The sequence below is a fragment of the Seriola dumerili genome, unplaced genomic scaffold (assembly GCF_002260705.1).
Source record: "Seriola dumerili isolate Sdu_G_001 unplaced genomic scaffold, Sdu_1.0 BDQW01000045.1, whole genome shotgun sequence".
Lineage (NCBI taxonomy): Eukaryota > Metazoa > Chordata > Actinopteri > Carangiformes > Carangidae > Seriola > Seriola dumerili.
Genome location: NW_019174300.1, coordinates 259,967 through 286,934, shown reverse-complemented (window position 1 = coordinate 286,934; position 26,968 = coordinate 259,967). Strand labels below are relative to the sequence as shown.

The 26,968-nt window shown below is 40.2% G+C and overlaps 2 protein-coding genes across 2 annotated transcripts; one reads left to right on the top strand and one right to left on the bottom strand.

The window, feature by feature from the left end:
• Nucleotides 1–723: 723 nt before the first annotated feature.
• On the bottom strand, nucleotides 724–10,112 carry dus1l (dihydrouridine synthase 1 like). Its single transcript, XM_022739780.1, has 14 exons — nucleotides 10,032–10,112; nucleotides 8,736–9,013; nucleotides 8,404–8,512; nucleotides 8,231–8,281; nucleotides 7,922–8,034; nucleotides 7,387–7,469; nucleotides 7,062–7,165; nucleotides 6,800–6,947; nucleotides 5,773–5,869; nucleotides 5,454–5,542; nucleotides 5,119–5,288; nucleotides 4,995–5,032; nucleotides 4,664–4,739; nucleotides 724–2,986 (listed from the first exon to the last, which is right to left on the bottom strand). Exons 2-14 carry the CDS (start codon nucleotides 8,970–8,972, stop codon nucleotides 2,817–2,819), a joined length of 1,485 nt encoding a protein of 494 aa, XP_022595501.1. The 5' UTR covers nucleotides 8,973–9,013; nucleotides 10,032–10,112; the 3' UTR covers nucleotides 724–2,816.
• Nucleotides 10,113–15,954: 5,842 nt separating this feature from the next.
• On the top strand, nucleotides 15,955–24,689 carry LOC111217807 (monocarboxylate transporter 4-like). The gene is made up of 6 exons (XM_022739783.1): nucleotides 15,955–16,186; nucleotides 19,282–19,425; nucleotides 20,738–21,360; nucleotides 21,474–21,654; nucleotides 24,079–24,329; nucleotides 24,375–24,689. Exons 1-6 carry the CDS (start codon nucleotides 15,964–15,966, stop codon nucleotides 24,507–24,509), a joined length of 1,557 nt encoding a protein of 518 aa, XP_022595504.1. The 5' UTR covers nucleotides 15,955–15,963; the 3' UTR covers nucleotides 24,510–24,689.
• The last annotated feature ends 2,279 nt before the right edge of the window (nucleotides 24,690–26,968 follow it).

The following is a 26,968-nucleotide window of genomic DNA, read 5'->3' as shown; positions in this document are numbered from 1 at the left end:
ACTGTGGGTTTCACATGACTCACTTGGGCTACAGATGTGCATTATTTTGCGGGAGAAGGTCGTGGATCAGAAAACAAGGCAGTGTGTGGTGTGACCACCATTTGCCTCATGCAGAGCTACACATCAGGTTGTTGATTGTTGGCCCACTCCTCTTCAATGGCTCTGAAGTTGCTTAATATCATCAGGAACTGGATCACAGTCACACACACAGATCCAGGGCATCCCATCAGAAATGACCTTGGAGATAGCTTATGGTGGCGATATGACCATTCACTTCATGGGCAACAGCTCTGGTGGATGTTCAGCATGTCAAATGCACGCCATCTTAAAACATGTAACATCTGTGGAATTGTTTTTTGTGTGACAAAACTGCACATATTAAGAGTATTGCTGTTGTATTTTTGTTCAGTATATATCGACTTTGACAGAAGAGCACAATGATTCGACTACAGAGAAAAGAAAACCTGCAAAATGCAGAAGCTGAATTATCAATGATCTTGCTGACTGACTTCCCAGTTCGGATAAAGCAGAGCGATACAACTTTAAATTCTTAAGGATATGCTTAAGATAATTAGAGTGATATCTAAAATGCTGATTCTTCACCTGATTACTAGAAACACTTCATGCTGATAAAAATGATGTGTAGGTGGAGCAGCTTTTTATTTTTGTCTTGACGTACACCCAGAGTTGAGTCAGATGAATTTAATTGCCCTTTCACCAAATCAACCTGTCATGTGCTGGATGTAATTTAACACTATAAATCATAACAGAAAAGTTCCTGTGGAATTTTTAGGAAATTATGGTTCTGTAAAATAAAGCACTGCAGTTTTATTTCCAAACATTAATGTTTCACATTAACGGTTTCAAATCCTCTCTGCAGCCTGGACCGGTGAAGTATACTTGATGTTGACCTTAATATGGTCAAATGACTAAATGCTGAGTCTAACAATGCTACACTCAGCCTTCAAATAGCAACTGAACTGCAAAATGAAATGGAGATGGCGGTTTTCTTTCACTCTCTAAAAGCAGGGCTAATTAAGACCTCATTTCCCACCACCTTTTCATGTATTTATCAAGACAATAATCAGTTTTATTAGCATTTTACTTTCTCCAACATCTGCGAGGTCCATTTGAGTCTGACAAGCAGCAGCATCTTCCGGTTTCAAGCTTCAAGGAAAACAAGTGGGATCCAATTCTACGTACATTACAGGCTTCCAGCTAGCTAACTTGAGTCTTTGGATAAAATGGACGATCGATTTGTATTTACCCGTCTTGTATTTTCAGTTTTTCAATTCAAGTAAACAAGTTGACACAAAGATCTCGACCCCAGTCTGTGTTTGCTGTTTAGTTCATCCAGGCTAATATAATGCTGACCAGTGAAAATTATCTACTTAACTCATCTACATCAACTCTCACAAATAGATGACTGACGTTTGGATGGAGATACCTTGGATAAGTGAGGTTTACGTTTGAAAGGAATGTATTTTTTTTCCAAGCAATATCTTGCAAGGGGTTAGATGAGAAGATTGTAACCATCCTCATGTCTGTGGAAAATATAAAAATCTAAAGCTTAGCATAGCACAAAGAATGCATGGGGGAACAGAAGCACCAGCACCAGAGGATTTTTACCTTTGAACAGAATAAGACTAGTGCCCCCACCCTTTAGTTAAGTAAGTTAGTTGCCAATACAAAGGTTGTCTGTGTCACAATATGTATTTACCCATTTCTCTATGTCAAATGCACAAAGTACAATGTGTAAAAGTTTCTGGTTGGTTAATTTCTTTTCCCACTTTTGATGGAGCTCTGGCTAGCTGCTAATCTTTGTCCTAAGCTAGGCTAAACACTGTCAGGTTGTAAGATGATAAAACATGTTTCACAAAATGTCATAGTGTTCATAGTTAGTAGAGGCATTTCTTTTGCACTGTGTCGTCACTGAGTTTTAGACAACACCAGATGGAGCACCACTTTGATCTTCCTCTCCCTTCAGGTCAGATCTGGATAGGCAGTGGTGTTTTCATCAAAAGGCACATACAGTCAATGCACTACAGGCAAAACATAAAACCCAAAATAAATAGTTTAAGTCATCACTTGAAAATGCAACCACATTCATGACCTTAAATGAAAGCAATACAGTCTGTCAGGACAAGGTGTTTTCTCCGTCAGTCTGACACTTAGTGAATCTTCATACTTTGGTGACTCAGTAACAACTTTGCCCAAAATAAAAATAATAATGTCCAAAACTTATCCTCACATACAATCTTTGATCAATCTTTAAAAAATAAAATGACAGAATCAGTAGAGAACTAATTCATTTTCATGAGGAAACTTCCCAACTTTCCCACAGAAAAAATGCCAAGCAAATCCACATCAAATTAAAAATATTTTTTTTCTAGTTTATGGTTTTAGTCTGTGGATCAATGTCCACCATCAGTCCGATTCAGACAGTCTCTTCCTGGAAAACAACTGTCATTGAGGTTATTTAGCAGCTGTGTTGTCTTATATAATGTCCTGACTTATCATTGGTCACCTCTACATGCAAACACCTGAAGTTGTTATCCTCCAATTGCATCTCTCTGTTGCCCGGATAAACACAAAAGCTCGCCCCTCATGTGTTCATCACCAGCAAAACATATCACAGTAGGTCCACACGGCAGCCTCACTGGACTGATCTTTACTATGACGAACATCTGAACTGAACTATTCATCTAAATGGTCTTAACTGGGTTAGTCCGACTTTTATGTGGCTTTGATGTGGCGGCTCAGACCTACAATAACAGCAGTCTGGTATGTGCATGTAGAGGTAGCCATATTCCTGCTCATAGTGGCAGATGTGCCTGTGACTGCTCCTGCAGCTCTGGACTTGGATGTGGGGGAGGCTGAGGGGAGCCGCTGCTGTTTTTCTCTGTCTCTGCTGCCGAGTCCTTCTTTCTATTTTCCTCGTCAGCTTTTTGTTTCTCCGCCTTGGTCTTGAACCTCAGCCCATGACCTGTCAATCACAGGTAATAAAGATTACAATTCAGTACTGGTTAGTCTACTTTTTCATAAGTACGCAAATAATAACACAGCGAGTCACATGTAATGTCTTCCAATTACTTAGTCTGACCAACGGTCCAAAAGCTCAAAGAGTGTCAATTTACATTGATATGAAACAAAGATAAACAGCACATCTTTGCACCTGACAAGCTGGAAGCAAATCTGGTTTATTGACTTGTCAATCCATGAAATAAGCTATGAGACAGTAATGCGACAGTATGGAAATGATTGGTGTGGGGATGGGGAGGAAGGGAGGAAGGAGAGGAACCTTGTTTCGCTTTTTAAACGGATTTTCCTTGGACGCAGCCCTCAAAAGAAGCTTAAAACTGAGACCTTATTCCCTTACTTGCCAACAGTTGTCCTCAGGTGTGGAAATCAACCATCTTTCTATCACTTATTTTCTGCTACTGAAGTTATCATGCTAACCAGCTAGCTCCAGTCCGGCTGGCTCGTCCCATTTTCCGATATCCAGTCACCGTAGCGTCCAGTATGTCCTGAAGAAGTAGTGCTGCTCTGAGGACGTACCTCTTGTATTGTACTTAGAAAACTACCCTGCCTGGGGCATCGAGTGGCGCAGTGGTCTAAGCAGGTGCCCCATATGTAGAGGCTACAGTCCTCACTGCAGTCGGCCCCGGTTCGAATCCCGCATCGGACGGCCCTTTACTGCATGTCATTCCCCCTCTCTCTGCCTCCCCATGTCCTGTCTCTCTCTACTATCCGCTGCTCTGAGGACGTACCTCTTGCCCAAAAAAAAGAAAAACACCCTGCCTTATTTCAAACCAAAATATGAAATGTATCGAACTGTGACAAATAAACTTAAAGAGGTAAAACTAAGAATTTAATATGATGCTCCAATTTATACATTTAATATCTTAATAGAATCTTAATTTAATTAACATTTCCACATCCTAGCATTAATCTTAACAATGTGTCCCACCAATATTCACATTAGAAGTGAAATTAGCTGTTGCTAAATTTATGGAAAACAATTAATGCTTCCTGTTTACCAAATATTTCAGCAGCTCTGTCTCAGAACTTACAGATACTAAATGAACAGATATTCCACTATGACTGAAACAGTTAACTGGGCACAGACACCAGCTGTGGATCCTGAGGGGATGGAGCACCAAAATATTTTCACCCCAACCAGGACCCAAATATAGTCTGACTGTCTGTCATAATTAAGGCAATTACATGAGTCTGGGTTACATAACGAGGCATGTTAACCTGTGTGTTTTGGAGCAGAGTTTGTTTCCTCCAAACAGCTAAAGCCAAAGACTGAACCACAACTGTGCAGGCCGTTGAAATGACCTGTGGCACATGTGAATCCTCCTTGTTGATGTAACTGTTTAATCTTTTTTTTTTTAATAAAAATCTGACAAGGAAAAGATGAAATAAAATATGAATATGTATGTATGTATATGTATGAAAAAAATAAAAAATCTTCCCCTGCTCTGCTACAAAAGACAAACTCCCCTCCCTTAATGAAAAAAATAAAATAAAGTAAAATAAAATAATTTCTGACCCCATTTCTCTTCCCCTCAATAATATTCCAACAGGCCCACACTGTTATCTGTGTATGCCGTGTGTGTGTGTGTGTGTGTGTGTGTGTGTGTGTGTGTGTACTGACTTGGACAGTCTGCCACCTCCTTGAAGGCCTTTTTCTTACAGCAGCCTCGACACAGGTTAAACACGCACTTATTTCCCTGCAGAGCAAAATAAAACAACATCAAACAAATGTACTAGAGGGCTCACTTTGTTCAAGTGAAAACACATAACGCAACACACACAAGTTCATATATTTATACATACACACTATATCACATATATCTTGTTATATCAAACTTAACCATTATGACTTATTATTTACATTGACATTACATAACTAACCTAAACTCTATCTGGGCTCCTCTGTCACCTTGAATCAAATACATACACACACTGTGTTAAAACTGACTTACCTTGGGGTTTCCACACTGTTCACATTTGATGTACTTGGCTGTGGAAAGAAAATCACAGTCAGACTTTGTATGTTTCAGATTAGGACCTCAGCATTTTGAGCAGGAAGTGATGGGCCAGACTCACGTTTCTGATCGGGACAGAAGTTCTTGTTGGGGTTACGGGATCTCTTCTTCTGTTTGTTTTTGGAGAGGGTGTCAGCAGATCCATCAGAGTCCTCCAGCGCTCTCTTCTGACACACTGTCTTCTTCACCTCTGAACCCTTGCTGTTACCGTTGGCAACTGGCTCCTTTGGCCTGTGTGGTTTAGTCAGTTGACAGTAAGGTTAAAAAGATTTTTCTTCACTATCTGTTTATTTTACCATCTGTCAGGAAGTCCTTTGACAGGTATCGTACTGATGTATGAAACTGTGCCAGTAAAATGATTATATATAGGCCACTAAAAACAGCGTGGTGACTCACACTGGCCTGACGTATGGCTGGCAGATCCAGTGGGGGAAGGGCAGACTGCTCTCCTTCTCTTCCACATCCTTTCCTTTGGCTATCTCCTCCTGTACGGACACATCACACCAATCATTGTTCATCCAGTTAGTGTTAGTCTGCTTGGATAAGGCTGATTAAACAGCTCTCTGTAAAAGATTTTAGTCAACATTGGCCATTGTCAGAGATCAGGTCACTTGCATGTACAACAAGTATGAGACCCAATTCTTTTGTCAGGTGTTTTTTTTTTTTTTTTTCAGGTATGATTTTATTTTGAAATTTTATTCATAGGTCTGTATACCTGGCAGCGCAGCCTCAACTTTTTGCTGACGTCAGCCAAACCTTCGATGTTCTTCACCTTGGCCAACTCCTCTCTCAGGTCATGGTGGATCTGTAGCCTACACACACACACACACACACACACACACACACACACACACACACAGAGTTCAGCAACTTGTAAGGTACATACTGGACATCTGAGCAACAAGACATTGTTCCTACATTAAAATATATTATATTAAATATCATGTGACTGAGACACTACTACATAGAAATGGCTAAGCTCCATATGTATATTTATTTACTATCTACAGATAATGTAAACAAAGTTATTTTTCTGGAAATTCATAAACTATCAACAGATAAATTAACCGAGCATGAATGTCTGTTGTGGCCTGCAGCTTATTAAATAACAAACAAGTCACCATACTTCATCACAATTATGTAAAAATCATGTTTAAATATAATATAACCATAAAGTCCTGTTAAAAAGATGGCTACCAAACCATATGACAAAATCTGAAACAAATTTAGGGTTAGGGTCATATGGTCATATCACCCACCACTTGTATTACAACATGAATATTTCAATTAGTAATATAAATATTTTCTTCAATTCTCACCACATAATGGAGAGCGACAAAAAACGAACCCATCATTAAGGGATCAGAACAGAAGATTTAAAGAGTTACTGCTCTGTCCAGTCTTACCACAGAAGTTGGTGGTAGAGTGGCTTTTGGTCCTGAATGATTATTGTATTGGCCCCAATAAAAGACAATATTCTACCTTTTTCAGGATATTACATCTGAAAAACTGGAGGTCATACGATATTCAAGAGCTACACACGCATTCACAACACACTGATGTTGTCTTTGAATGGAGTGAATACTGGACCGCGCGTTACAGAGTAAGCCTGTTACATTAAGTGTGTTGTTTTTTTATCTCCCAAAACTAGCTGTCAGTGCAGTAAGGGGTTGTATTACATTATATTATAGTAAATGCATTTGTACAGAGACACACATGCAGACTGGGGCAGACAGACATACGTGTGGTGCCAGAGCTTGAAGAGGTGGGCTCGTACATAGGACAGAGTGCAGGGAGGATACTGCTTCACCACCTCTAGATACTCCTCAGCCATCTCCCACACGGGGGGGTTACGGCCCTCGAACAGTGCTGGGTTATGGAGGTTCCCCTCTAAAAATAATACAAAAAAAAAGTCGTTTCAGGACAATGCATAACCTTTGAAGGAAAGTACATTATATTACGTGTTTTCAAAAATGTGTGTAATGAACATAATGAAACACTAACCTGCACTCATGACTCCCTGAACCCCTGTCTCCTGAATACAGCGCTCCACATCACTCAGGTGCTGAATGTTGCCATTAGCAAACACTGGAATATTAACTGCTTTCCTGTAGCAGAAGAACACCAAACAATTAATGAATATGATTTGTATCACAGGAAAAGGGAAAGGGGAAATGTTCAGCACTATGACTCTTTGATTTTGTTATAATACCGGATGATCAGATGATGAGGCATTATATTATTAAATTGAGACCACTGGAAAAGCTGCACAAATGTTCAGATTAAATACAGTACAGTGAAGAATTGAAGCAAAGAGGCGGTAGCTCACCGTACTGCCTTGATGTGCTCCCAGCTAGCAATACCCGTCATGGCTCCTTTCTGGTCTTTGGTTCTGCCATGCACTGTCAGCAGCTGGGAAAGAAATGGAGGAGAGAAAAGCTAAAATGTAAGACTGTTAAGAATTTTCTAATTCTTCCTAAAACTGCAATTAAGTCTAATATCACAGATATATACTAATAAATATTCTGAAACTTATAATAAGCCCAATATTCCTAATATAAAAGGAACGTGAACACTACAAATACAATAATTTTGTTTTAATATTCCATTTTTTTTTTTATTGATTTTGAACAGGTCCTTAACCTTAAAAATACTGCTGAGTTTATAGAAACCAAGGTTAAATACAACAACAACACAAATACAGAAACAGCAGTAATTTATCAATAGTGATATTATTTACCTAAATTAACTAAAAATAGCACTAAGAGAAAAAAATACAAAAAAAATGAGAAAAAATGAAGGAGGGAGGATGTGCTCTGGGAGAACACTCACACAGTATGATAACATTATCGCAGTGATCATACCTGACATCCGGCTTTCTCCAGCATCTGGGCATAGCAGACTGTCTTTTCAATCTCCTTGAACACACGGATCTTACATGTGATGGGCACCGAGAGCTTTTCATTGGCTAACCTGACTGTAAGATAACGGTGGCATTTTAGTTTGAGATGCTAAAACTGTGGTGGTTTATAAAACAAAAAATAAAACAGTTGAGGGAAAAGAGGTGCTAGACCTCTGAAGTGTGCTTTTTCAGAATTTGCTGGTTTTAGATAAACTACTGACATTTCTGCATTGCTGAAATGTTTGCTGAACCCAAAGATGACAAGACTTACTCATTTTCTCTAACAGCTCCCATTCATCTTGTAAAAAGACTCCATAGTGACCTTGGAAACAAGAATCAGAATTAGTTTTGATTATGTTGTTTGTAAGGTCAGCATCAGTATCTTTTCTGATACAACCACTAGGTGAGAATTTGAGGATTAATTTCTGTAGAAACTGTGCCTACCCCTCTTAGCTATCATCTGTGGACAGCCCAGGTTCAGGTCAATGGCGTCGCAGTAGTCCTGCGACAGCAGAGCCGCTTCAAGGAACACCTCTGGATCATTGGCACAAAACTGACACACAGGGAAAAGAACACTGTGATTTATATTTAACATCACATGAGGAACAATATTAATGTCAGTGTGTGTAATGTGACATAATATGTGTTGTGACAAACCCGTGACTCCCCAGGGTTATCAAAGATGAAAAAACATGCTGTGATATTTCCACCAGCACTTCAAAGTACCATCATTAACAAAACAAACGGTAAAAGACCTTGTTGATGTTGATCCTCACCTGTGTGATGAGAGGTCTGTCCTCCTCACAAACCTCATTGTAGAGGTTTTCTCTCCTGTAGTTGGCATCACGGACAAACACCTGTGCATGCAGCATGGGGGTGTAGCAGAGCTGAGCACCATGTCTGCGGCTCAGCAGGCGCCAAGCCAGCTCGCTCTGGTCCACCATGGGTGCCACCACAAACTGTGCTGCTTTCAGGGTCTTATTCCAGAATTCAAAGCCCTGGAGCTTGGCCATCACAGCTGACTTCACCACACAGGAGACCACGAGACCTAGGACTGAACAATTAATTGAAATATTATCAAAAGCTGCAGTCTTCTGATAAAGGTAAAATGTGCCACAACATTATTAATAAAGCTTTGTGGGGCTACAGAGATGCCACAGCCTACAAATCATATTCACCAGACATAAGGGAACATCATGCTTGTTTGGTAAAGACCCCAGCAAAAATCACATCATCGTCATCATCATCTTTTTATCATTCAAAAATTCCCACTAAAATTGTGACTCATATTGCAATCACACTATCTGTAAAAACAATCACAATATGATTCTTGTCATATATCATTGAACCCAGTATTAAAGAGCCTGCAAAAATGTAGTCTCCTGCCAACACAACAAACACTGAACAGAATAAGTAAAAGTACTCCATGAAATAAGGTTTGAAAGACACATTTGGCTTTTTTGTAATACTCAGTAGTTCCACCCAGTCGTCAAATTTCCTCCTGCCTTGCTGTCAGTGTTTTTTCTTCTTTAAGGCTTGGACAGCTTACTTAGCATCCATAAAACGTGTGACATTTAAGTTAGTTTGCTAGTTTCAAACCAGCTGTGACATATGGACTTATATAAGTGTCTGACGTTACTGACAAGACAGTACCTGTGAAACTTAAGTCATTTGTATATTTTCAATTTATCAATTTTTACTTGTGTACAAACAGAAGTCTATACGTCGACCACTTAAAGCAGAGTAGTGAAATATAACAACGTCAAAAAGTAACTAGCTATTTCTAAGACATTACATGTTGTAGCTTAGCCACATTTTCACTTGTCTTTCTAACGTTAAGAGTGAGGGTGACAGCTTGGTCTCTAACGTTTTCACGTTTGTCTTTCTGCCTCAACACCTATTAGCATCTAACTACTTAGCTGTATCTTTGCTGTACTGTCAGCTAGCTAGCAAAGACATCTAGCACGTGACAGAAAATGTATCAGTTTTGTTTCTCTGGCGGCAACATGCACTGCTCCGGTCACGTACTAACTGCAGTTACGAATATACACCTGGATGGTTTATTGTTTCACCTGTAATAGTGTTAGATTTGCAGAGTGTGGCTTGATCCAAATGTCCTGACTGCACCGCACTCACGCACTCACGCACTCGCAGACAGGGTGAGTTTACGGGTGCGTTCCCGGGAAACCCGTGAGCGCGCAGTGAAAGGACTTCCGACTCCTTTTCTTCTTCGTTGACTTTTTAATGACATTTGGCATCCACGATGTCTCTTTACTGCCACCCTCAGGTTTTATTCCCCTTTAAAAAAGAGTTTGGGAATAATAATAAATACAATATACTATACTATAATAAAAAATACTTTTAGCAAAATACTTTATACATAAATGTTGTTTCTCAAAAAACACACCTATATATAAATGAAATAATATTTTAAAAATTATAATGTAAATGCTGTTATATTAAAAAAGCCCAACATCTATATGAATAGCTATGCACTTTAATACCAACTTATTTTGTCCCTTTATTTTTATTTCATATATTTTCTCGTTTATAAAGTTTATTATTTTCGTTTGTTTTATTATTATTTATGTATTTATTTACTTATTATTTAGGTATTTACTCATTTTCTTTCTTCTGGCCTATAATGTTCTTATCCTTTTTGATTGTTATAAAGATTGTCAATAAAAAATTAAAATAAAAATTCTCCCTCATTGTCCGCTAATTTTAAAGCAGTCTCAGTTGTTCGGTCGACCAGACACAACTAATTAAAGATTCCCTCCCTTGTACACCGTCTCCACGTCCTAATATACTTTTGACGTTGTCCTCTACCCGCCTTATTTTCCGCAATTTTGTCATCATATCGTCCTCATGACGCTGATCATTAAGACCCAATGGATGATTTCCTATGATGGTCCTGTGGTCGCAGTGCCCAGTTCTCGCATCCCCAGACCATCAGCATCCATCCCACCTTCCATGTCTCCAACGATAAACCACTCAACGAAAGTCCACTTTGTTTAAATATACTGATAGTTTCAGTTCTGATTAGCTGAGGAACACAACATGCAATTTGATTTCAAATTTGCAAAGATTGAGAAAGACCTTGTAGGTTGTGATTAGTTCAAGATTGACTATTGAAATAGTTACTCTATATGTGGGATGGAATAGCTGAGGTAAGGCAGGGTTATATAAAAGTATATAAGAGTAAATGAGCCAAAACAGTAAAGTTGTGGGCTGGACAGCTTAGCAATGAGCTGAAACTCACTACGAAGCTCTGTAAAGCTCAGGGGTGCCCCAGATTCAGCTGACAGTTCTTTGTAGATTTGTCACTAAAAGTGACCCCTTTCAATTATCATATTATTTTCACATTGTCATTTGATATATTGTTATTATTAGAATATCAATTATAACCGTTTTAAACATAGTAGGTGTCACCCACCTCTGTTGAAAAGGAAAAGAGTTTTTGTAGGACACCTTTAATATAGAAGAAAAAGACATCCAAAGCCCCACCGACTGACTTTATGCACGATATGTACATGAAGGTTATTTTACTAATAATGACGAGTAATATTACTATCACTTACTCTGGCGTAGCTTTGACAAGTGAGAGAAGAGAATCCTCCAAATTACAGATCTGTATGATATTAGATGATTGTATTAAACGGTATAAATTTGTTTTGTATTGTATTGAATAATATTGTATAGAAATCAAACAATGGACTTCATCAGTATTTGACACATATATTTAATATACATATATGTGAAATATAATATTTCAATCATGTGTAAACTGCTTTGGCAACAGCATGTTGAGATCTTTGCTGTCTATTATGTGTAATCAAAGTTACAGCACCTCAACATTTAAGATCCCTGTAGTCACTGATATTCATCTTGTTAAAAACACTGAGATATAAAGACATAAGAGTGCCTGCCAGTCCCAGTTTGTCCTACACTGGTAATTAAAAAGGCTGAGGACTGTGAACTTGAGGCTTTAGGACCCAGCATCATGAGGCTTGCCACTCTCGGAGGGTCTGCAGGCAGACGTGCGGGGAGAAACGAGGCTCCAGAGCTGAGGGAGGAGACTGAAGGAGGGACAACTCTCAGCAGCATCAGCCGGTAAGAGACTCAGCAGCTGTCACCGTGTGGACATCACGACTGATAATCAAATCTCTCCTATTATTATAAACACATGCAAGTCTGTGGCGGACTGGTGAGAGCGAGGCGTCTGTCACAGTGACAGTGACACATTAATATTAATAACCACATTTTTTTTGTTTTTTAGATCTGGGACCGTTAATGTCCGTCATATGGCGCAAATTGTTATTTTAGTGCACGTTTTCACGCACCATCCCAGCCAGCCGTCCATGTCATGACAGAGTTATATAAGGTATGCGGGGGCATCCAGACAGAGATCCCCATGATGCAGGTATGGTAGCCTACGTGGAGTGACGTTAGTTTACCCATAACAAGTTATATTTAGCGTTTTGGTATTAAAACTTAAAACCTTTTACTTAAATCTCAGTGTTCTCAAAGTATCCTAATGTGAAAAAAATAAAAATAAATAAACGTGAAAAAAAATCGAAATCATTTTCATGTGACAGGCAAAATGGCAATTATTAGTGGTTATTATTATTATTTATTTATTTTATGATTATTTTATTAGGAAACTGTATTTTGCATAACTATAGGCTAATCAGTAATCTTTTCTTCTCTTAATTTCAATTTGAGTTGCTTACAGCACAATGACTTTTTTTTTTAAACTACAGAGTATTCTTGTATTCATTTCCTCGATCCTATTGACCTGTTGTACAGTGGGTCACATGGCTTTGAACATCTCACTAAAATGTTATCTTTTCTAATGAAGAAAATGTAGTTTAGCCACATTATCTACAATGTTTTTTAATAATATATATTTTCTTATTATGATAAAAAATTTAAACTATATCACATTTTGTTTTTATTTACATCATTTCTAATTATAGTCTGAATGCTTTAAATTGTTTTTTTTCAAGGCAGTGGTTGTCAAAGTTGGGTTCAGGGACCCCCAGGGGTCCTTGAAGGGGTTCCTGTGGGTTCCCAGCTGAAAGGAGAATCATTTATTTTCACTATAATTCCATCTATAAGCCATACAATGACAGAGTGAATGAGTATTTTGATCATGGGCCTGAAACTTTCTATAGTAAGACATATACTGTAAAAGCAAAAATCTTATCAGATGGTGGTCTGTGGTCTAAGTTGTGTCAGTTTATTGTCCTCAATGTGAAGAAGTTTGAGAACCACTGCTTTAAGGCATCTTTTGTTGTTGTTTTGGTCTGTGAAGCTGTTTCCACATCAAGATTTTAAAGCATCATTACTATAATTCTCTGTGGGTTCATCACTGTGAGCAACACCTTTCACATTACACACATTCATGCAGCTTTCATTTGTCTTGGCCACTAGAGGGCAGCGTAACAGGCTGCAAACTAACTACTTTGACATATTGCAATATAAGGTTGTTTCAGCAAACATGTTTGCTAACAGTTGCTAATTTACACACCCAACAGGCATAAAGCAACACGGTCAATAGTAATTTGGAGTCATGTTCCAATTTTCACTTTCCTTTTTGCTCTGTTTTGATCTCCACCAACTCTATCTTTATCTATGCTCTACGCTACAATGCATAGAGCGTCTACTATGTTCACCAGCTCATCATCTATGTCTGCTATTACTAGATAGGTAGTGCACAGTGGTTGATGAGATCAGTTAGACTGAACTGAAACATCAAAGTAGTGGGCTTAAACAAAGCAATGGGCTAAAGTAAGCTAAAACGCTCTGTAGGGCTGAGGGGGTACTACACTAGATTGAGGTTATAATTCTCTGTGGGTTCATCACTGTGAGCAACACCTTTGACATTACACATAGTCATTGAATCCATTGTAATGATAAAAATATTTATTAGCGCAGCTTTAAAGATGAAACCAGACTAATCTGAGCTACAAGAACATCCCTGGCTTTTTGAAATTCTACATGATGTTCGCTTTTCTGTGTGTAATGACTAACATCTTGAGCCGACTCCATGCAGCATGTATAGTTACATAACATACACATATATCTCACCATACTGTACATTAGCCCTCTGGATAAGAAATGCTGATAATAAAAGAACATCGCTTTAATAACAGCAGCTATAAAAAGCTAAATTATTAACAATAACTCATAATGTTATTGAAATATTTTATGCATGTTACCCCTCAAGGCCTTGTGAAAAAATTTGAATTGTCAACATTGTGCTGGAAAAATGTTTAATGACTTTGTGGCACTGCTCTGTAACAAAATCAGCATCTGAGTTGTTTCTAGACATTATCTGCTGTCCAAGGAGACCCAGAGGACATTTTCTGAAAGAATATATTACAGTCCATACAATACTCCCAACAATGAACTCAGGATATTTTCTTTGACTGTGTAATAACGCAGCATAAACTCCCCAGGGAGAGACTGACTGAAACACACAGTGTCTGTTGATCCATAGTCAGGCTGGTCACGTCACCTTCCCGTCAGCGTGAGGCCTGAAATTACCATCTTATCTGGAGACACTGGATTGTTGGCTGAGCCCAGCCTGCATGTCTACCGCACAGCTCGTTCCTCCAGCTCCCTGTAAATTAGCTGATGGAGACACAAGCTGTTTCCTCACTGTCCAAACAAAGTTAAAAATTTACCAAAAGAAACACCCTGACCACCACACTTGTGTTCTTAACAGCCCACCTGTTTTAAACCTTTGCCTCTATTTGCATATGTAAATGTCATAAGCTTACAACAGAAGAACTGTAAGGCCAAAATGCATTTATGAGACCTCATTTGAAAGGTAACATCTTGTAGTTTCTGGAAATGTGTTTGTTTTATATGTGACTACAACCCAAATCATATTTAATAACTATTTGTAGGATATACTTTATACAAAAACAATGAAAAGCTTCATAATACTTTTACATCACGTCAAAAACTAATCTGTGAAGCTTCAAGGCCTCTTGGCCTAATAATCTAGTCTAATAGACCTTTGCAGTTAATTTTTTCACTGGTGCCCATAAACATCTCTAAAAGGAAAACTGGGAGAAATGTGCTTTAACTCTTAATATGAAATAATAGAAAACACACTGAGGCATTTTGAGGCCAAAGGCTCTGAGTACTTTTATAAATGAGAGATTTCAGTTTTTTGATTTTTAATAAATTTCCAAAAATAGATCCACTTTGTGGTTATCGATCTTTGAGAGTTGACTGATGGACAAAAACCGCAGTTTTATAAATTTGAAATTTAAAAAAAAGGATGCAAAGTGGTCTGAATACTTTCTGAAGCCTCTGTATATAGTTTACAATGATAATTTAGAAGAGAACAGCAACAGAAAGTAAGGGTTACTGATTGGTCGACTGCTTCCTGAAAAAAATGCAAGTTGATTTGAATAACTAATAAATATGAAGCATAGGAATTAAAGGAATTAAACTAAATCCATTTTCAGTAATAGAAAGTCTTTATATCTAAAATAGAGATAAACATAGAAATGCAAATGTTGTTTTTGGATTGGATTTTTGTTCTAGTTCCTATTGGGGACTGGCCCAACCTCAGTGCTCAGGATCAGGATCTGTTTTAACCTCTTTAACCTACAGTTAGCATCACTTCTCTGCAGCCCTACACACAAGTATTTGTCTCTGCAGGAGATCACATTTCTGTTCTTCTTTTTTGTTATTTGAACTACGGTGTGCTCTTATCAGAAATTATGGGGACAAATAGCAGGTTGGAGGGTTCTGCTTGGCTCAAATGGAACTTGAAGTTTCTAGCAATTCCATAAATTCATAAGTGTATCAAAGTTCATTTAAGGTGTTAGTATTAAACTGTTATTCCTGATAGACAGTAGTCATGGTGCAGGACTGAATTACGTGCATTTACAGAGAAACTCAATCCGACAGCTAATTGTCATTTCCATTGTTTTTCTAGCTTCTCTATCTGCGTCTGTTAAGACACAGCCCTAAGACATCATGGGAGGCGTGGCGGTGGACGTGGGTGCGGACAGAGTGAAGGCACCCGATGGAGGGTGGGGCTGGGCAGTGCTGGCCGGCTGTTTCGTCATCACAGGCTTTTCCTACGCTTTCCCAAAAGCGGTCAGTGTATTCTTCAAAGAGCTGATCCTGGAGTTTGGGGTGGGATATAGCGACACTGCCTGGATCTCCTCCATACTGCTGGCCATGCTCTATGGGACAGGTAGGCTGCTGCTACACATATACAACAGGTGGACACAGTAGCAAAAAGTGTGGTGTAGTTTTAATGCAGCCCCATAATTGATACCTTTTGTTAAAGCTCCATATTTTCCTCTTCTCTGTGTTTTATTTGAAGTGGTGATCATAAGAAGATATATTTGTGGTTTTAAGAACCAAAAACCATCTCAATGTAGTTTTACATCTCCTCTCTCAGGCTTCTCTCTGGAGCTCTAGTAACAACAGGTCAGTTACTGACTGTTTTCTGAGTGATCCAATAAAAATATATCAGATTTCAGATAAAACACTCAGAGAAACCAAATCCTGTAAGGTCGGATGGTGGGTCCAGGTGGGCGGGGCTTGGGACATGGCTGAGGATGTTGACTGTTTTGTTGTGACATCACAAAGTTCCTGAAGTCCTGACAGCTGGTTTTAAGGCTCAGTTCCTGAATACAGGCTGTGTGCATTTCTCTGTGGACTGAGGCTTTGATACTTTCACAGCATTAATATAGAACCTAGACCTGATCTATAATCAAACAACATTGACATCTGTTCTGTTCAGATTGAGGAACAACATGAACATCTTACAGTATTATCCAGTCCAATGCAACACCATCACCAAGTGCAGTGCAATGTTTATTTATTCCGTCTCATTACTTCCACTGACTATATTACTTTACTTTCCTACATTTCATTTCAACAATTTTAACAAGGGGGTTACATTTCGAGACCAAACCAGGACTAAATGAAAATTATGGATAAAATGAACTGTTCAAGTAAACTTAAAGGGACAGTTTGAAAATTTTGGCAGCACCCATATTCACCTTCTTACCACTCTCATGACTGTATGGCAGGCCCGGTTCTAGACTGCTGTGATTGGAACATAGAAACACAAATGTTGTTGATAGGAACAACACGGTTTTATTAAACCAGTTCATATCTTGAAAAGAAAGAAAAGAGGGTCTGTAGACAAGGAGATAGAAAGGGGGGGGGGGTCGGTTAGAAGTGGGGTTGGAGGGAGAGAGGAAGGGGGTGGAGGGGTTGTGGTTGGAGGGGGGAGGGAGGAGGGAGGGTAGGGGGACAGGAGGGAGGGAGGGAGGGAGGGAGAGAAGGATGGGTTCCATTCAGGGCATGGATTTTTTGAGGATGCGGTTCCTGGACATGCAGTAACCATCAATCTGCTCAGACAAGAGGCTGCTGCACTTCCTCTGTCCATACAGCTCTCTGAGTCTGCGAGCCTCCTTCTTCCTCTCCAGCTCATCCTCATCCTGCTTCTCTCTGAGACTGAGTCCAGACTTCAGTCTCTTCTGCAGCCAGTGCAGGGCCTTGGTGGATTTTGGTGTAGCTTGAGACTTGAGGCTCTTTCCTTCAGCCCTGGAGCTGAGGGTGGAGTCATTTGGGTGGAGCTCCTCCTTGCAGTGTGTTGTCTGCTCTCCAACCCAGTTGTTGATCAGAGTTTTTCTCTGACCCTGCTCCTGGTTCTTCACCACAGAGGTCAGGCACTTCAAGCTGCCGTTGTCTTGCACACGGTGAAGCTCCGCCTCCTCGCGCCTCCTCTGCTGCGCCTTCTTCAGATCACTGATGGTGTATATGGGTTTCATGATGGGCTGCTCCTGCACCATCATGACCTTTTTCCACTGAAGTGTCTCTGTCTTCAGTTGCTGCTGCTTTCCTTTCTCCAGGGCCTTTTGATAATATTCCCTCCTCTTCTCCTCCTCTCTCTGTTTTTCCTCCTGCCTCCTCCTCTCCTCTTCAACTCTTTCCTTCTGCCTTCTCACACTCTCAGCTTCTCTATCTCTTTCCTCCTTTTCTCTCCTGCTCCTCTGAAGCTCCTCCAGAGCAACTCTTCTTCTTCTCTCCATCTCCATTTCTCTCAGCTCTTTAAAGCTCTCTCTCCTGAGATACGCCCTTCTCTCTTCAGGGGTCATTTTGTGAATGTTGTTGGCGATCTCTATCTCAGCGTGGAGTTCATGTAGTGGTCTTGCCATCTTGTTCGAGTTCACTTCTGCAGCTCGATCTGTGTGTGTGTGTGTCTTGCAGAGGTGTTTGGTGAAGTGATGCCGGTAAGAAGAGTGGTGGAACCATGGAACAGTTCCATCAGTTATTACACAGATTCCTTGATTCCCTCACAGTTCTGCTTCTAGAATGATCCGTGTGTCTGTTGATCCTCAGTCAGGAAATGTGTAACATGCTTCAGCCACTGTAAAAGCACTTTTTAAAAGTCCTCCAATGATTTAGTATCAGTTCAGTAAAGCTGCGGCTGAGATATCCTGACTCTCCGTTCCTAGCATGGGTTAACCTCCAAAAACACTGGATCTTACATTTCCCATAATACAACTCCCCACACCTATAGTGTCCAACCCAGACTTTGTAGTTGCCAAGCTGTCACTACTATTTTCTTAGACAAGTCAAAGCTCTTTCAGAGCCACAGAAATATTCAACAACTCCCCACAGGCTGAGTTGTACTCATCACTAAAGTAACTTTGCCATGTAGAATTGGTGGAATACACCTTTACAGACTCTTGCTTAAAAATTCAATAAATGTACTTCTTTTAAATCATGCTTGCGCCATGGCCCTAATAAAGGAATGGTAATGTTGACTGGACGGTCAGTAAGTTGGTTAGTCAGTCCACCGTATATGGGTCAGAGTGAAATAGTTGGATTGACAATAAATAATCACAAAAACCACAATTTGCAAATCTGTCAGGTGTAGAGATCAATAAAACCAGGCTATTCTGATCAGACCCAAGTTACTGAGTGTGGGTGAAATAGGCTGGTAACCAGAGTGCAAGCAACTGAGCAGAGCTGAAGTGATAGTGATAGTGAAGTAACTGCTGCTTCAGTTTTTATATGGCCAGACCAACCAATCAGATACTAATAAACTTGGATTATTTGAATGTGGCATGTTTATGATTGGACAAGGACAAAATGAAATACTTTTCATTTTTCGCCTCGAGTCAGATCAGAAAATCAGTATCACCTTCATTTTATAATCTTCTAAAACCCCCAACAATGTCTTATTACATGCAGTATCTCACACTGATATATAGGTGCCAGACCACCTTGACACAGAGCTGACTAAGTTCACTACACTTTGTCCAGGTCCTCTGTGCAGCATGCTGGTGAACTGCTTTGGCTGTCGTCCAGTGATGATGGTGGGTGGCCTCTTCGCCTCTCTGGGAATGATCCTTGCCTCCTTCTCCACCAGCATCATCCACATCTACCTCACTGTTGGGGTCATTACAGGTCAGCTGAAAGTAAAGTATTAACACCTCTGACATCTTCTATCAAGAATGGATGAACCTACCTGCGCTTCATCAGGCCTTGTGATGTAAAGTCACAGCGTACAGTATATAGTACAAGCTATGATATGAGGATATACAGCGACCAGAAAAAGTCACTCAACCCTTTGGAATGACCTGGTTTTCTGCATTGATTGGTCATCAAATGTGATCCGATCTTCATCTAAGTCATAAATGTAGACAAACACGGTGTCCCTACAGTAATATGACGCAAACAATTTGAATCTTTTGTGTCTTTATTGAAAAACACCCTCTTACTCTGAGGTTTGTTGTTGTGTTACTGAGAGCAGCCACAGAACTACATCATCTCCATTTATAGACAGTCTGTCTGACTGTGGACTGATAGCTCTAAACTCTCTGAGATGAATTTCTAACCCTTTCAGCTTTAAGCAAATGAACAATTCTTAATCATAAGTTTTGAGATATATTTTCTGCGAGGCATAGTTCACATCAGCACCTGCGTCATGTGAATAGCAAACTCTAAATGTTTGAGTGCTTTTTTTTAATAAGTTAAAGTGTCTCTAACCCACACCTCCAATCTGGTTTCATTGATTAGACTCCAATGTTGATGTCATTAGCCGAGAGGTTCACATACTTTTTCGAGCTCCACTGTGAATTTTGAATGATGTTTTCAACATGGACAAGAAACACAATGATTTGTGTTATAAAGTTAAAACAGATTGTGTTTGTTCATAATTTTAACGTGGATGAAGAGATGATCATATTTTAGAAAAATTGATACATAAATGCAGGTAATTCCATCCAGGTGCTGAGTTGTCATTTCATATTCACATTTATTTGCTTAGTGTAATGAATACATATTTGAGTGGAGCAAGGACTTTGGAGTCAGAGTCTTGACACATGTTTTTAATTTAGTCTTCTGAAGAAAATGTAAATTCATTTTAGCCAAACCTTAGTCATGTGAGTTTTGGTTTAGTTTTGTCTAGTTTTCATCATTAATCCTTCCTATTGATATCAACGTAAAAGATAGCCACTGAAAGCGATGCCAACATTATGTCCTCAGCTATTGCTGATGTTATATTAACTTTCATAAATGCCAGCAATTCCCAGTGTGACTGGCGCTTGTTGATAAAAATAGCAATCAAAGCATGTCTCCCTGGTGTATGTAGTGTAAATCCATTCAAAGCAACAATCTTTTGGGGAACTTACAAATCCCTGTTCGCACCAACTGTGGATCTAGTAAGTTTACCAGAATGACAGTAAAACAGTATAAAACTTGCTTTCCTGTGCCGCAGGTCTGGGGTTAGCCCTCAACTTCCAGCCATCTCTGATCATGCTAAACCGCTACTTCAGTGAGAAGCGTCCTCTGGCCAATGGGCTGTCAGCAGCTGGAAGCCCCGTGGCCCTGTGCTGCCTCTCACCACTGGGCCAGGTCCTCCAGTACCAGTACGGATGGAGGGGGGGCTTCCTCATCTTGGGTGGCCTTCTTCTCAACTGCTGTGTGTGTGGGGCCCTGATGAAGCCTCTGGTCGCCCCCAAGACCATCCCAACCAAGGACATGGAGCAGGACACAGAGGAGGGACCAGAGGAAGCAGAGAGGAAGAAGAAGAAGCCCAAAGCCAAACTGCTGGACTTCTCTGTCTTCAAAGACTGCGGGTTTGTCATCTACACTGTAGCAGCCTCCATCATGGTGCTGGGGCTGTTTGTGCCTCCAGTGTTCGTTGTGAGCTACGCTAAAGAGCTGGGGAATGAAGATACCAAATCGGCTCTGCTGCTCACTATCCTGGGCTTCATTGACATTTTTTCACGGCCCACGTGTGGTGTGATTGCTGGGCTGAGCTGGGTGCGGCCTCGTTGCGTCTACTTATTCAGCTTCGCTTTGATCTTCAATGGAACCACTGACCTGGTGGGGTCACAGGTATGTGAATGCTTGCTCCTTATATGAACCGAAAAGAAAACATTTAGCTCACTGATATAAAACCTAAACATGCTAGGTTTGCTCTTACTTCACAATTTCATATTTGCACCCAGGCCAAGGATTATACATCCCTGGTGGTCTACTGTGTCTTCTTTGGCATCTCCTACGGCATGGTGGGAGCCCTGCAATTTGAGGTTCTCATGGCAATAGTTGGCACTGAGAGGTTCCCCAGTGCCATTGGCCTGGTCCTGCTCATGGAGGCCATTGCTGTGCTGGTGGGGCCACCTGGTGCAGGTGAGTAAGCACCAAGACATGCACACACTGCACTAAAGTGCCATTTGAAAGGGTTTTGCTGCATTGAGCCCGTCATGGCACAGTTAGCACTGGAGAAATGATTTGCTACAGGGGAATTTATTGACACTAAGCCTACTAGAATCTAACAGGGCGTATACGTATACTCAGTGTCATTCATTGCCAATGCCAAAGAAAGGAACTGGGCCTTCCGGATCCTGACGAGCTGTGTGGTTGAAGCCGTTTTGTGCATCCTCTTTAGACAGAAACCAAACCAAAGATACTTGACCATCAAGGTCTGTCTTGTTACTCGGAAACACACCAACTTTTTTGTGTTGGTGTTTTCTTCCTCCTTGTCCCTGTGTCTACCTCTGACCTGCTCATATTAGAAAATCATACTCCTTCTTGATGTATGGCAACCATAATGTTACCATGACGATATCTTTATATGATTTTGTGAGGCTGTAATTATAGGAAGAGAAGGTTTTTATGCGTCGCCATACAATCCACACACAAGAGCTGATGCACAAAACCTAGAATCGCAACAACACATCGTGCAGCCCTGAGCATAGAGCTAGCAAACTGGTTTGATCAACTTCCTTTCTGGATAAAGGTTTGAAACTTATATTGAAGTCTTACCCCAAGTTTGAACAAACATTATAGAAAGCAGCTCTGCAACTGTCTGCAAACAACACCCTAAATATATTTGCTTACATTGAGATGAATAAGAATGCTAGACCAGTGGTTCCCAACCTTTTCCAACTCATGGCACACACACAAAAATGTCTGGCCCCATAACAGGACGGAGCCCAAATGATGCCTTCGCAGAGCGCGTTTTATTTTAATCATAACAATCAAACATTCAGGATTGAACTAGAAGCAGGGGAAGCTCAGTTTTTCGTTTTTTTTTGACGTGTGTTTCACCATCTGTCTCTCGACTCTTTTTCCTTTCAGCTCCTCCTGTTGCTAACCAGCTACACATTCTGATACTCCAGTCTTTGCCATGGACATAATCTTTTAGTGTGCAATCAGACTGAGATAGCTAACCAGTATACAAAGTGGAAAGTTCATATCTTTGGCTCACAGTGATCAGCCTTAATACGAGAAAAAAACCCCCAATGAAAACATTTTTTCAACATTTTAATGTTTTCAAATATCATTTCGTTTTAAAACATTTAAAACATTATTTATGTTTTATATATATATATTATATGTATATATATATATTATATGTATATATTTTCATAAATACATTTTTCTCTAGTTGTAATTGTAACCACTGGGAAACAACTCTGTCTCCAAGAAATGATTTTTATATACAACTCATTTGCAACAGCAAATATGTTTGGAAGGAAACATTACTCCAACTGGATTATGTTTTCCATTAATGCTATGAGGAATTGATGTTGATTAATATACTGACAATGCAGTTTCTTTCACCAGAATGTGCGATCTTGCAGAACAACAGGCTATCCACTTGTATTGGCTCCATTATTGCAGCACTTGGTTGAGGTTAGAGAAAGACTATGGTCTAGTTTAATACAGAAAGGGTTAACAGTGTTTAAACAAAACCATGATCTTTCTCTAACCTTAACCAAAGCGCTTTTGTTGCAAGGAGCCGGTTTCACAAAGACAGACTTTGACTGTGTCTTAAATATAACAAACAGACTTCAGATAGACTGAGTCTGAATCCATAGGTTGCACAAAGCAGTTTAGTTCTTGACTTAAACCAGACTGTGCTACAATGAATTCTGGGTAAATCAAGACATTTCATAATAAAAGAAATGGCTGGGCTGAAGAACTGCATCCAACCGCTCAGCTCCATTTACCCCAGCAGAAAGTGTTTGTCTTCAGGAAGAATGGTGGTTTAAGTGGAATAATAAGCCATATTTTCCTGCTTTTTGTTGTTAGGTGTTATTGATTGTTACCATGGTAACATTGGTCTTAGGCCTGAGTTAGCCGGGGGGTAAGGTGTCTAATGTTTCTGGATTAAAATAAATCATTCTTTTGTGGAACAGTCTGACTAACATTAGACTAAACTATGACCTAAATGAAGACTGGACCAACACTACAGACCAGTCTGACATGTCTTTGTGAAACTGGCCCAATGAGTCTGGATGTGAACCGCAGACTCTGGTGTCATAGTCTTAAATCCCTTTGTATGTCCACCATCCAGCCTGAATACCACAAGGTACACAATATATAAACTTATTTTCCAGGAGACAGGGTTGTAAAAGACAATGTAATCCAGTCGGCGTCTGTTCCTTCAAAACCTATTTGCTGATGTATAAACCGAATTTTTCAGTAGACAGCGTTGTGGACAGACATGTTGTGACTAATTTACTGTAATTATGGCAGTTTGTCGACTTAGACGGAAGGATTTTATCCTCTCATCTGTTTCCTTGTGTCTCTTTCCTCTGACTCCAGGCCGGCTGCTCGATGCCACCAAGAACTACATGTATGTCTTCATGCTGGCAGGGAGCGAGGTGGTCCTCGCAGCTGTGGTTCTGGCCACTTGTAACCTCCTTTTTATTAAGAGGAAACCTTCAGCTCCAGCAGACCAGCTGGAGAATGTCACAGTGACAGATGACGATGCCAAGACAGAGGTGTTCAGTAAACCTGCAGAGGTTAATGATGAAGAGGAGAAAGGACCAAGAGAGGAGCAAGAGAAGGAGACTGTGGAGGAAGCGAAAGAGGAATTAAAGGAGGAGGAGGAGGAGGAGGAAGAGGAGGAGAGAGACAAGGAGAAAGTAGAGGAGGTCAGGCAAGAGAATGAAACAGCAGACTCACAGGAAGTGGAAACGTTGTTGAAAGAGCCACAGCCGAACGGTGACGCAGCCGTCAGTCCTGAAGCCTGAGCAGGGACGGAGGATGCTGGACAGGATTATACCTGCGGGCTACACACACTTTTTTCTTTTAGATAATCCAGCAGCAGGATGAAGTGTTTTGTCAAGTGCTCCCATGAGTCCCCTGCTGGTCAGTTGTGCCGTCATACAGTGCGTGTTCATGTGTGTCAAGTGTTTGTCGTTTGCAGGGGGGGGGGGGGGGGGGGCAATCTGTGTCACTGCCATAGGGAACATTAAGAGTTACTGTATGTTATCAATTCCTGAGCACTAGATGTTTTAAAGTGTGGTGGTTAATACGAGACAGTAGAAGAATTCAGTTGCAGCACTGCCTTGTTTGTACAGTTTATATCACAAGTTATATTTTGATGTAGCCACCAGCAAATAAAGATTGGCAATATTCTGTATTGGTGTCAACAAATCACATGGAAATGAGCTTTTAGCTGGATCTGGTGCAATACATGTATTAAAGAGCTTCCTTTTAAATTAAATAAATATTAAAAAACCAACAATCAATTTATCCTACAAAAGGCCTGCTCACATCAGAAAAGTGCACAGTACAGCTCATCCATGCACCTCTGCAAACCAACCTGTCCATTGTAAACAAGCAAAGCTGCCATAATGAAGGGTTGTCTTAATGCCAATATAGTGGGATCTCTGTTACAGTAGTCCAGGAAGTTTGAGCACTGAGTTTAACACGCAGTTGTCTGCTTTGTATCTGCAAACAGATGTTCACAGAAGCACTTCTTTTTTTCAGTGACTTTGTGTAACGTCACCGCTGATGTCACAGATTTTATTCAGTCTCTTTTTTTTCTTTTTTTTTTTACAAATGCAAATATTTTCTACACAAGGACAATATTATTTTTTACAAATAGAAATCCTTTCTACACATGTGCAAACTTGAATTTCTCATGCAGATTTATTTTACAGGTGTACAGAGGCTGATTTACTTAACTTTGGCATTATTTCTGGGTGTCACTTTACAAGTTCAAGGTCTTTCATTTGAGCACATAAACCCACACTTTTTCAAAAAGGTCCACGAACCATATATTATACCAGAAAACTTTACTGAATTATCTTTGCTATGTTCAGGGAACCCTGAACTGAAGCTTGTTTGCTGGGGTATACTGTGTGTCGTATTTTTCCGACACGTGACACAGACCTACAATCTGGCAGTGTGTGAGCATGCACCCTCCTCACTTGCAGAAAGCCCTTGCAGATTTTTGTCACACATACAGTGACGGATGAAATGTCCTGAGAAAGGACTGAAAGGCCTCATTGTGTCTCCCTGGGGATGAACTAAAAGGTGTGACCCTGTAACTCATTTCAAAGTATTTTTCTGAACTGTTCTTAATGGTGTTGATACTGGCAACTTCCACATGATGTGTGCAGGTGTTGTTGCTTTACGTAGTAGTCATGACAGATGTGGTCAGAATGTGCAGTAAAATGTTCCCTTTGTATGAGCTGCCAAACATGATGTCAACATTAAACCCTCAAGAGGGACAGAAGCCAGCCTTTGGTCGTTTGGTTTCGCAGATTATAGAAATAGAAATCTAAATTATTCAGCCTCTTCATGTATTGTATGTGCAATATGAAGCCTTACTCCATCAATAAACTTGTACAACAAAAATGAACTATGGACCATGGGTCATTTTCTGAGCGAAGTGTGATGAAATCTGCATGAACTCTCTGGAAGACTGTATGAAGTCCAGAAGGCTTGATACAGTCAAGAAGTGTGGACTTGATGAACTTGAAAATGAAAAGACATGAAAAGCTGCTGCTAAAATCCTGATTTTACAGTGTCCCCAATGCGTGCGCACTCTTAAGTTGAAGCGTGTGAAATGCCATTGTATGGTCACATCTGGAACATCTGGTGGCCAATTACTAGGTCAACCTAAAGGGGCATGGAGATAGTTGTCTAACAAAAAGATTGCTGCAGACATGTTGGGAGAAGGAGGGGACATGAGTATGTGATAGTGGCGTGACCGTCCTATTGATGAAACGCAGCAATAAAGCCGCTGATTGAACCAGTGAATAGTTTTAGACTGTAAATATAAAGACAGTGTGTGTTTTTTACAGATGGAACTCACACACTGGTGGGATCTGACAACCCCTGATTATTTGAATGTGTATCCCGCTGAACTGCATGCCATGTTTATGGCATTAGAATGGATTGAACATGTTGTTTGCAGCAATATATGAATACGTAGTGATTCTGTGTTGGCCCCTCCAAGCAATGACTGACTACCTCACGCTCTTCGCTTTGTTTGTGTTTGCGGCTGCTGATTTTTGGGTAAGAGAAGAAGTTCAGTGGCAGACGCCCAGGCATGAGCAGGGTGAAGGCAGCACAGCGGAAATGAAAGTTGAAACCACAGGTGTGTCATCGGGGTCTTGCCGTCTGACATCACGCATGGTTCAAACTCTGTATCAGAGAAAATGTCTCTGTTGTAAAAGGTAAATCCACGTGGACCTGA